We start from the raw sequence: 12136 nt of genomic DNA on the forward strand, positions 1-12136 counted from the left end.
CTCTCTCTCTCTTTCTCTCTCTCTCTCTTTCTCGCTCTCTCTCTCTCTCTCTCTCTCTCTCTTTCTCTCTCTCTCTCTCTCTTTCTCTCTCTCTCTCGATGAATTTATTACAATAAACACATTAAAAAGTGTAAAGTTATCATTAGATTCATTGATATCTGCTGCTGTTCAAACTGAACCAGGAGGATTTCTGATCAGGATCAGAAACTGAATCAATCTGGATCAAAATCAATGATTATCGTATTTATATTGGAAACTGAAATATGTTTTATCTTAGACTGTAACTCTGTCCTCACTGAGCAGAGAGTTTTCTCTGCTTGTATCCATATTTTATAATTTAATCTGTTGTTACTGCTGGTTCACGTGATTTACCCCCTGAAGGGCAATAAAGCTTCTATTCTATTCTATTTATTCTATTCTATTCTATTTTATTCTATTTTATTCTATTCTAACTGTAAAAGCAGAAACGGACCAATGACGTTCAGCCTCTTTATAAACCAACAGCGCCCCCCGGTGGTCAAACCTGTTTACTGTCTTTGACTCGGACCTTTAATTTAAATACTGATGAACTTTATGAGGCTTTAATATAATCTACTATAAACAAAGTGATGACGTATCATTTCCATGTGTATATCGTGGATTTTCTCAGCCTGAAATCAGAGACAATAAATCTGATTAAACTTGATGACGTCACTCAGTGACGTCACTGAGTGACGTCATCAGGCGGAGCAGAGCCGTTCCTGATGCTTCTGGATGATTTTGGTTCATCCAGAGGAACATGGACGTCCAGCAGGGCAGGCAGCTGGAATCAAACTCACAACCTCCCACTGAGCGATGACTACATTTCCCATGAGCCTCAATTATTCTGATTCACTTCCTGTTGGAACCTGATGGATCTTACTGAGTTCCTCTCCGTAGACTGCAGGGGGCGCTGCAGGTGATGGTTGATTTATTGGTGAATAAACAATAATAAATAATCTGTTGATTTGTTACTGTTACAGGGCCTGATGTACTGATGCGCTACAACCTGCAGGGGGCAGTGTGCTTCTTTGCTTTACTCTTTACTCCTGCAGCTGGTCGCCCTGCGCAGCCTTGACCTTTGACTCCAAGTCAAAACACAACCTGCAGATTGACTCCTGATCCATTTAGTCTCCATGGAGACTGACCTCCACCTGCTCATTAACACCTGGCCAGGCTGTCGGTCAGAGGAATGACAGCTACAGCGTTTAAGATGTTAGTAACCATAAATACATTTTCATGGTCAATTCTCCAAAGGAACATGCTAATTAATGCTAAGCTAGTGGATTTGAAGGAGTTCCTGTCAGAGAGACGCCCAGAGAAACAGAGAACAAGACAGACCAGTCCGTCACGCTGCGGTCACCTCAACATGGCCACTACTGGACCAGACAGGTGGAAACTCTGACAGGACACGTTTTCACCAACACTTGGTTATTGGTGGTAAAATCCAGTTTCAGTTAAAAAGTCACTGATCCACCAGCAGCTGGTTTCTGTGGTTCAGATGAGATGAACAGGCTGGGCTAACTGGAAACAGGCTGAGACCACTGAGCTGGCAGGAAAACCACAGGCTGCTAAACACTGAGCATCACAGACACAGAGCAACATGAAAACACAAGATGGAGAAACAAACCAACACAATAAATCATTTCATTCATTTTAATGAAGAAACCAGTTAAACAACAGAAGGTTCTGATGTCACACTCTGGTTACAGTTATTGACCGATTTTTAAATGATGTTTGTTGATCCGACTTTTCCTCCTCAGTGAAACTCAAAGCTGATATTTAATCAGTTCAAGGAAACAGAAACACAAGGAGTTCCTCAGGGATGTGTCATACTGATATGTGGTAAACACAGTGATGATATAATAACTCAGATCATTAAAATCTTTATTCATCCAGGGTGGAGGAAATCATAACCACTGAGTTGGGCAGATTGTCTCCTGCAGGTTTAATAAGGAAAGAATTAGAAACATAAAAGGCTTTTAAAATGTTAGAAACCATTTTTATTAAGTAATTAATTAGTTAATGTATGAACTGAGTGATTGATTTAAAGTGTTACCTTTGTCTTTGTGTCGATATAAAGACACCAGGATCAGAGTGGAGATGAAGTACGGAGAAAACACGACCAGGTGGATGAAAACTGGAAGACCCACAGTAAAAGGAGGAGGAGTGGAGATTGGAGAGGCAGCAGCTGATGATGATGATGATGATGATGATGATGATGATGATGATGATGTGAACAGATACATAGATGAGGATGAAGCTACTGGATCATAATGAAGGAGAATAAAACTCAGTTAGGAGACGGAGGATGAAATCAGAGACCCTGAAGCTCCTCACCTGTAACAGACTCACTGCTGGGTGGAGAGGAGGTGATGAGTTTCTCTGAAATAAAGAGAGTTAGTTTGTTACCATGGTGACGCTCACAAGTTAAAACCAAAATCCAGATAAGCTGCTGACCTCTGACCTTTGACAGAGATCCTGCTGGATGGAGACTCTCCATGACCTTTGACATTACATTTATAGAGGCCTTCATCAGAGCTGGAAACATGGAGGAGGGTCATGTGACCTGATGGTCCATCACCAATGAAGGAGCCATCTTTATAGAAAGCAGCTGGGAGGTTGTGGGTTGGATTCCTTGCTCTGCAGCTCAGAGTGACGTCATCTCCCTCCATCACAGGGAGGACAGGACTCTGCAGGATCACTGATCCACCTCAACACAGAGACAAACTACAGCATTTCATCCATTTCCACACAGCTTCAGCAACACTAACTCCACAGTCTGATCTTACCAGAGACAGAGAGCTGGATGCTGCTGCTGCTGCTGGAGGATCCAGACATGGACTCACACCAGTACAGACCAGTGTCTAATGGGACGAGGTAGTTCATGTTACAGGTAGAACCATTTAATTTCCCCCATCCTTCACATCTCTTCCTGGTTCCTCTGGTTGTGTTTCTCCTCACAGTCCATCCATCAGATCTGTTTTCATCCTCACAGATCAGAGTCACTGATTCATATTCAAAGAACTGAGATCTGCTGGGACTCACAGTCAGACGAATGGCTGGAAGGAAAATCTGCTGCTTAGTTTTTATTTTCAAGGAAACCAAATGTTTTCATGAAAACAGATGTGATGTTAAAGGTTTAAACATAAAGTTCACCAACCTTGTATTTGTGCTCTGCTCAGCACTGATGTCAGAACTAAAGAGAAGAAAAATCACTGGGAATTAAATCAAAGACAAATAAATCTGCTAAATATCTGAACTACTGACATAAACATGAACATTTTCATTTCTAAATAAGTTCAAACTTTGAGGATCAGGTTTTGGTTTGAGGATGAATTTAAAAATAAACATTTGCTTTGAACGATATCTTCCAATTACTATAAATAAAAATTATGTCAAATTAATTTATATAGCACTTTAAAAACAGGTTTAAAACTGGAACCAAAGTGCTGCACAATAACTATAATACAATAAGTTGATCTCCTCCATGGGCTGCCACCTTATCATGGTGGAGGGTTTCAGGGCCCCAATGATCCTAGGAGCTCTGCTGTCTGGGGCTTCATGCCCCTGGTAGGGTCACCCAAGGCAGACAGGTCCTAGGTGAGGGACCAGACAAAGTGCAGCCCGAAGATCCCAATGATGAAAGAAAACCTTGGACTTGGTGTTCCCTCGCCCGGACGCGGGTCACCGGGGCCCCACTCTGGAGCCAGGCCTGGAGGGGGGGCACGATGGCGAGCGTCTGGTGGCCGGGCTTTTACCCATGGAGCCCGGCCGGGCTCAGCCCGAAGAGGAAACATGGGCCCCCCCTCCCATGGGCCCACCACCCGTGGGAGGGGCCAAAGGGGTCGGGTGCACTGTGTGATGGGTGGCGGCCAAGGGAGGGGACCCTGGCGGTCCGATCCTCGGTTGCAGAAACTCTTGGGACGTGGAATGTCACCTCTCTGGTGGGGAAGGAGCCGGAGCTAATGTGTGAGGTCGAGAGGTTCCGGCTAGAAATAGTCGGTCTCACCTCGACGCATGGCTCTGGTTCTGGAACCAGTCTCCTTGAGAGGGGCTGGACATACTTCCACTCTGGAGTTGCCCAGGGAGAGAGACGTCGGGCAGGAGTGGGCATACTTGTTGCTCCCCATCTCGGCGCCTGTACATTGGGGTTTACCCCGGTGAACGAGAGGGTAGCATCCCTCCGCCTACGGGTGGGGGGACGGGTTCTGACTGTCGTTTGTGCTTACGGGCCGAACGACAGTTCAGATTACCCACCCTTTTTGGAGTCCTTAGAGGGGGTACTGGAGAGTGCTCCTCCTGGGGACTCCCTTGTTCTGCTGGGGGACTTCAACGCTCACGTGGGCAACGACAGTGAGACCTGGAGGGGCGTGGTTGGGAGGAACGGCCCACCCGACCTGAACTCGACCGGTGTTCTGTTGCTGGACTTCTGTGCTCGCCATGGATTGTCCGTAACGAACACCATGTTCAGGCATAAGGGTGTCCATATGTGCACTTGGCACCAGGACACCCTAGGCCGCAGTTCGATGATCGACTTTGTCATCGTTTCATCGGATCTGCGGCCGTATGTCTTGGACACTCGGGTGAAGAGAGGTGCGGAGCTGTCCACTGACCACTACCTGGTGGTGAGTTGGCTCCGGTGGTGGGGGCGAAAGCCGGTCAGACCTGGCAGGCCCAAACGTGTTGTGAGGGTCTGCTGGGAACGTCTGGCGGAATCCCCTGTGAGACGGAGCTTTAACTCCCATCTCCGGCAAAACTTCGAACACGTCCCGGGGGAGGTGGGGGACATGGAGTCTGAGTGGACCGTGTTCCGTGCCTCCATTGTCGAGGCGGCCGATCGGAGCTGTGGCCGCAAGGTTGTCGGTGCCTGTCGTGGCGGCAACCCTCGAACCCGTTGGTGGACACCTTCGGTGAGGGATGCCGTCAGGCTGAAGAAGGAGTCCTATCGAGCCTTTTTGGCCTGTGGGACTCCGGAAGCAGCTGATGGGTACCGGCGGGCGAAGCGGCATGCGGCTCGGGCGGTTTGCGAGGCAAAGACTCGGGCGTGGGAGGAGTTTGGAGAGGCCATGGAGAAAGACTTCCGCACGGCTTCGAGGCGATTCTGGTCCGCCATCCGGCGTCTCAGGGGGGGGAAGCGGTGCAGCACCAACACTGTTTATAGTGGGGATGGTGTGCTGCTGACCTCTACTCGGGACGTTGTGGGCCGGTGGGCAGAGTACTTCGAAGACCTCCTCAATCCCACCAACATGCCTTCTATTGAAGAAGCTGAGCCTGGGGACTCTGGGTTGGGCTCTCCAATCTCTGGGGGCGAGGTCGCTAAAAAGCTCCTCGGTGGCAAGGCCCCGGGGGTGGATGAGATCCGCCCGGAGTTCCTTAAGGCTCTGGATGTTGTAGGGTTGTGTTGGTTGACGCGACTCTGCAATATCGCATGGACATCGGGGGCAGTTCCCCTGGACTGGCAGACTGGGGTGGTGGTCCCCCTGTTCAAAAAGGGGGACCGGAGGGTGTGCTCCAATTATAGAGGGGTCACACTCTTAAGCCTCCCTGGCAAGGTCTATTCAGGGGTCCTGGAGAGGAGGGTCCGTCGGATAGTCGAACCTCGGATTCAGGAAGAGCAGTGTGGTTTTCGTCCTGGTCGTGGAACACTGGACCAGCTCTACACCCTCAGCAGGGTCCTGGAGGGTGCATGGGAGTTCGCCCAACCAGTCTACATGTGTTTTGTGGACTTGGAGAAGGCGTTCGACCGTGTCCCTCGGGGAGCCCTGTGGGGGGTTCTCCGGGAGTATGGGGTACCGGGCCCTTTGATACGGGCTGTCAGGTCCCTGTATGACCGGTGTCAGAGTCTGGTCCGCATTGCCGGCAGTAAGTCGGACTCGTTTCCGGTGAGAGTTGGACTCCGCCAGGGCTGCCCTTTGTCACCGATTCTGTTCATCACTTTCATGGACAGAATTTCTAGGCGCAGCCAAGGTGTTGAGGGGATCCGATTTGGTGGCCTTAGGATCTCATCTCTACTTTTCGCAGACGATGTGGTCCTTTTGGCTTCATCAGATCGTGATCTGCAGCTCTCGCTGGATCGGTTCGCAGCCGAGTGTGAAGCGGCCGGGATGGGGATCAGTGCCTCCAAATCCGAGGCCATGGTCTTGAGCCGGAAAAGGGTAGAGTGCCTTCTCCGGGTCAGGGGGGGTGTCCTGCCCCAAGTGGAGGAGTTTAAGTATCTCGGGATCTTGTTCACGAATGGGGGAAGAAGGGAGCGGGAGATCGACAGGCGGATTGGCGCAGCGTCTGCTGTCAAGCGGGCGCTGTACCGGTCCGTCGTGGTGAAGAGAGAGCTGAGCCAAAAAGCGAAGCTCTCGATTTACCGGTCGATCTACGTTCCCACCCTCATCTATGGTCATGAGCTTTGGGTCATGACCGAAAGAACGAGATCGCGGATACAAGCGGCCGAAATGGGTTTTCTCCGTAGGGTGGCTGGGCTCTCCCTTAGAGATAGGGTGAGAAGCTCAGTCATCCGGGAGGGACTCAGAGTAGAGCCGCTGCTCCTTCACATCGAGAGGAGCCAGTTGAGGTGGCTTGGGCATCTGGTCAGGATGCCTCCTGGACGCCTCCCTGGTGAGGTGTTCCGGGCACGTCCCACCGGGAGGAGGCCCCGGGGAAGACCCAGGACACGCTGGAGGGACTATGTCTCTCGGCTGGCCTGGGAACGCCTCGGGATTCCCCCGGAGGAGCTGGAAGAAGTGGCTGGGGAGAGGGAAGTCTGGGCCTCCCTTCTGAAGCTGCTACCCCCGCGACCCGACCTCGGATAAGCGGAAGAAGATGGATGGATGGATGGATGGACAATAAGTTGATGAAAAAAAATAGAAATAATACAGGAAAAGAAACAAATCCATATATATTGTTAAAATAATATAAGTTACAATAATAAATCAAAACAATAGAGCTACAGTGGCGACCATAGGAAACGAGATCAGGCTTTTCTGTTGCTGCTCCTAATCTCTGGGAGATTATTCCAGAGATTATTCCAGAGATTAGGAGCAACAACAGAAAAAGCCCGATCTCTTTTCCTCTTGAGTCGGGTCCGAGGGACTTTCAGTAGCAGCTGATTATTGGACCTTAAAGTTCTGGACACAGAATGAAGTTTCAAAAGGTCCTGAAGACAAAGAGGAGCTGATCCATTTAAAATCTAATCTCTATGAAACAGGCAGTCAGTGGAAAGAGGCCAGGAAGGGCCTTATATGGTCTCACTTCCTGGTTCCTGTAAGAAGCCGTTCTGCTGCGTTCTGGATCACTGGAAGTCGCTGCATCTGTGATTAATCCAGGCCTTTATACAAAGAATTACAATAATCCACTCGAGATGTAATGAAGGCTGGATAAGTCCTTCAAAGTCCTTAAAACAAAAATAAGATTTTACTTTTTTTTAAATCCGCAGGTGATAAAAACCTGATCTAACGACAGAGCTAACTAGTTTATCTAGCTTTAAACAGCGATCAAAGATAAAACCAAGGTTCCTGGCAGAAGTTCAACAAAACTAAGATAAAGAACCAAGAATCAAGTCTGGATTATCAGTGTGAAGACTCTGACCAAATAATATAACTTGACTTTTACTTTGATTGAGGTGAAGAAAGTTTTGTTCCATCCAAGATTTAACTTCAGCTAAACAATCGATCAATAGCTGAAGAGATTCATTTTTACCATTTTGTAGTTTTATGGGCATATAAATCTGGACGTCATCCACAAAACAATGAAACGAAACGTTAAACTTATGGAAAATCTGATCAAGAGGCAATAAATATAAAATAAACAAAATGGGACCTAAAATTGAGCCTTGAGGGACGCCGTACGTTAAAGGGTTAGACGGCTGTTATGATGGAAACTACAACATGCTGCATGTCTGACATGAAGAGCAAATTCATCACAACTTTGACAGATTCAAGCTTCAGATTCACACAAACAGGAAAAATGAAAAGTGTTTCTGAGAGGAAACATCTTCATTTAAAAACCTTTTTCTGCTGAACTGATTTCAATGCGACTGAACTGGATGTTTCTTTCTGTGAATAAACCTGCAGCTGTCTCACCTCCCTCAGCTCGTCCTCTCAGTGTTTAACTCATTGAACCAGCAGCAGATGAACAGAGTCTGTACTCACTGAGCAGGAACAGGACAGATGTTTCCTTCATGGCGGCTCTCAGAGATCAGACTGTTTTCATCAGATCCTGTCTGAAAACACAAACACAATCTGCGGTTTTAGCACAGAGTAAAACCCTCCCTCTTCCTCAGAGGCTCTTCATCAGGTTTCACTCTGAAACAAGATGGAGGAAAATATCACACAAAGTGCAGCTTAGACCTTCTGACATGAAATAGAGAAGTTAAATGGTTTGATTTAACATGATCAGTTTAATTCCTCCCTGCTGGTTGTTCAGGTTTACAGTCAGTTTATTCATTAGACGGTAAAATATCTAATAAATCAGTCACTGCAGTGGAAAATAAAGTTTTCATTGTTTTATATAATCAAACTTTATATGATCACCTTTGTTGAGATACTTTCTAAAAACCAAACTTTCCTCTGGAGCTGAAGGTTTGTGTTTGTCCAGCAGGGGGCGCTGTTCCTCATGAAACCCTCAGGCCGCCATGATTTACACTTTGACCTCCAGTTGGGGTCAATCTGACACATTTACAGTTCAGATATTAAAAGTGTTTTTATTGTTGGGAAACTCTTCATGTTCTCAGAAACATTTTCATATTTAAATCTCTAAAAGTTTTTTTGTTCCTGAATCTGATCCTGAACTTTAACTCTCACTGGCAGATTATCAGTGTGAAAAAACAATCTCAACTCTGACCTCTGACCTTAAACATGTTCAGCTGTAGGTGGAGCCAAACGTGTGGCGTGCTAACCCGCTGCGCCACCGCAGCAGATCTGTAATCTGTTCAGTGATTTAAAAACTACAGCAGGATTAAAAGTCTCTCAGTGAAGGAACGTAGAACCGGGTGGTGTAGAACCGGGTGGTGTCTCTATCCTCCTGGTTCTAGTCAGAACTCCAGCAGCAGCGTTCTGGACCGTTGGGTTGTCAATCAGACCTGTGAAGACGCTCCTGCAGGAATCAAAGCCAGTAGAGAGAAACTAAAGCCTGGATGAGTTTCTCTGATCCGAGACTTTAGTTCTGGAAATGTTCTGCAGCTGCTAGAACTGTGGAACCCAAGGGTCAGGGGTCAGAGGTCAGCCTCTGGTTTCCAGCTGGACGAACTGAAGCTGTGCCTTGACTCTAGATCTATAACTCTAGATCTACAACTCGAGATGTACAACTCTAGATCTATGACTCTAGATCTATAACTATAGATCTATAACTATAGATCTATGACTCTAGATCTATAACTATAGATCTATGAATCTAGATCGTTCCTCTGTAGGTCCAAAGACAATAACTTCAGTTGTTGTTTCGGCCGTCTGTTGTTGTTATTGTTGTTGTTGTTGTTGTTGTTGTTGTTGTTGTTGCTCTGCTACGTTTCTGTAATTCTTAATAAACTGGACCAGATTCTTCCTCCACACTGTGTTTAAAATGACTGGCATCATAAACTGGTTAATATCCAGTTCATGATGCTGTAATAAACTATTATTAGTTTAACTAGTTTAACCTGAGTAAACCACCACTGTAATCACAGCAAACTGTAATCAGGCGAAGCTTTAACAGCTTTCAGAGAATCTTTTCTATTCTCAGACGTCTTTAGTTTCTCAGACTAACTTTCTAGCCAATCAAACTGTTATTATAGTTAATACAGGAAGTGCTTTGATGCATGAAGACAATGAAACTCCCTTTGAAAAGAAAGATAGCTCCTCCTGGGAGACTGACCTTTGACCTGCTGGAAGAGGAACAAACAGAAGCAGCTTTCAGCTTCTAGGCTCCACAATCTGGAACAACCTTCCAGAAAATTCAAAAAAGTTCCTTTAATAAGACAAAGTATATTTTTCTAAGAGCTGTCTTTGATTAAACACATAGATGTTTCATTTTTCATTATTCCAACGTTTCATAACTTTTCCTGAAAATGCCACAATAACATGATGTGTTTTAGTCTGATTGATGTTTTATGTTCAAAGGATTTTTCATTGTTTTGTTGCTGAAATGTGTGTAAACATAAAGTCTCCTTTCCTTCAAAACAATAGTTTCATAAAAATACCAGAACAGCATATTTTCATCCTAGTTTGGTTTCTAGTCCAGTTTCCAAACTCCCAGTCAAAGCTGGTCACCAGTAAAAGCTTCATGGGATTTTCAGCAATTAAATTGATTAAATTAAAAAATGAATAAGTTGCTGACATCTTTGTGAGCCTGGTTACTTCCTCCTCAGTGAAACAGACAGAACCAGCTTTTCTCTCTAGGTCATCAAAAATGTGGATGTTTGGCCCAATAAAAGACAAATCAGTTAAAGAATCGTTTCCTTTGGTTACTGATATAGTTAACCTAAACTAACTAAACTACCTGTGACAGGATGTCTGTTGAGAATAAAAGAACTGAATTTCTAGAACTGAATCTAGATTAGAGACGTTTCTGTTCTGAAAGCAGCTCCAGCTAAACTGTTGTAACTTTTATTTTCCCTTCAGGCATCAGAAGAAAATGATCAATAAAACTGAATACAGGTTATTAAACTTTAACAGAAACTCAAAGTAGCTCTTGGTTTTTATCTCATTCAGAAATAAAGATTGAGTTGTTTGAAATGATTCAGTGACGTAAATCAGAACAGAAACGGATCAGGCTCAGTGTTTCAGGTCAGACCAGTTCAGGAGATGGTGACAGCAGACACACCTGGACATGAAGACCGTCCTCCAGCCAGCAGACACGCCTGGACATGAAGACCGTCCTCCAGCCAGCAGACACGCCTGAACATGAAGACCGTCCTCCAGCCAGCAGACACGCCTGGACATGAAGACCGTCCTCCAGCCAGCAGACACACCTGGACATGAAGACCGTCCTCCAGCCAGCAGACACGCCTGGACATGAAGACCGTCCTCCAGCCAGCAGACACGCCTGGACATGAAGACCGTCCTCCAGCCAGCGGACACGCCTGAACATGAAGACCGTCCTCCAGCCAGCAGACACGCCTGGACATGAAGACCGTCCTCCAGCCAGCAGACACGCCTGGACATGAAGACCGTCCTCCAGCCAGCAGACACGCCTGAACATGAAGACCGTCCTCCAGCCAGCAGACACGCCTGGACATGAAGACCGTCCTCCAGCCAGCAGACACGCCTGGACATGAAGACCGTCCTCCAGCCAGCAGACACGCCTGGACATGAAGACCGTCCTCCAGCCAGCAGACACGCCTGGACATGAAGACCGTCCTCCAGCCAGCGGACACGCCTGAACATGAAGACCGTCCTCCAGCCAGCAGACACGCCTGGACATGAAGACCGTCCTCCAGCCAGCAGACACACCTGGACATGAAGACCGTCCTCCAGCCAGCAGACACACCTGGACATGAAGACCGTCCTCCAGCCAGCAGACACGCCTGGACATGAAGACCGTCCTCCAGCCAGCGGACACGCCTGAACATGAAGACCGTCCTCCAGCCAGCAGACACGCCTGGACATGAAGACCGTCCTCCAGCCAGCAGACACACCTGGACATGAAGACCGTCCTCCAGCCAGCGGACACGCCTGAACATGAAGACCGTCCTCCAGCCAGCGGACACGCCTGGACATGAAGACCGTCCTCCAGCCAGCAGACACACCTGGACATGAAGACCGTCCTCCAGCCAGCAGACACGCCTGGACATGAAGACCGTCCTCCAGCCAGCGGACACGCCTGAACATGAAGACCGTCCTCCAGCCAGCAGACACGCCTGGACATGAAGACCGTCCTCCAGCCAGCAGACACACCTGGACATGAAGACCGTCCTCCAGCCAGCAGACACGCCTGGACATGAAGACCGTCCTCCAGCCAGCAGACACGCCTGGACATGAAGACCGTCCTCCAGCCAGCGGACACGCCTGAACATGAAGACCGTCCTCCAGCCAGCGGACACGCCTGGACATGAAGACCGTCCTCCAGCCAGCAGACACACCTGGACATGAAGACCGTCCTCCAGCCAGCAGACACACCTGGACATGAAGACCGTCCTCCAGCCAGCAGA

At 47.6% G+C, this 12136-nt stretch overlaps 1 protein-coding gene across 4 annotated transcripts; it reads right to left on the reverse strand.

Moving 5' to 3' along the window:
* Nucleotides 1-1659: 1659 nt before the first annotated feature.
* On the reverse strand, nucleotides 1660-8295 carry LOC114140613 (uncharacterized protein DDB_G0271670-like). 4 transcript variants are annotated; one of them, XM_028010712.1, is made up of 7 exons: nucleotides 8163-8295; nucleotides 3182-3217; nucleotides 2811-3080; nucleotides 2486-2731; nucleotides 2359-2403; nucleotides 2078-2209; nucleotides 1660-1958 (listed from the first exon to the last, which is right to left on the reverse strand). In XM_028010712.1, exons 1-7 carry the CDS (start codon nucleotides 8191-8193, stop codon nucleotides 1906-1908), a joined length of 813 nt encoding a protein of 270 aa, XP_027866513.1. In that variant the 5' UTR covers nucleotides 8194-8295; the 3' UTR covers nucleotides 1660-1905. The 4 variants fall into 4 exon arrangements, with proteins under 4 accessions (XP_027866513.1, XP_027866512.1, XP_027866510.1 ...); XM_028010711.1 differs by having other exon boundaries at nucleotides 2078-2281; XM_028010709.1 differs by having other exon boundaries at nucleotides 2078-2284.
* Between the last annotated feature and the right edge of the window lie 3841 nt (nucleotides 8296-12136).

This window comes from Xiphophorus couchianus, chromosome 24 (genome assembly GCF_001444195.1).
Source record: "Xiphophorus couchianus chromosome 24, X_couchianus-1.0, whole genome shotgun sequence".
NCBI lineage: Eukaryota > Metazoa > Chordata > Actinopteri > Cyprinodontiformes > Poeciliidae > Xiphophorus > Xiphophorus couchianus.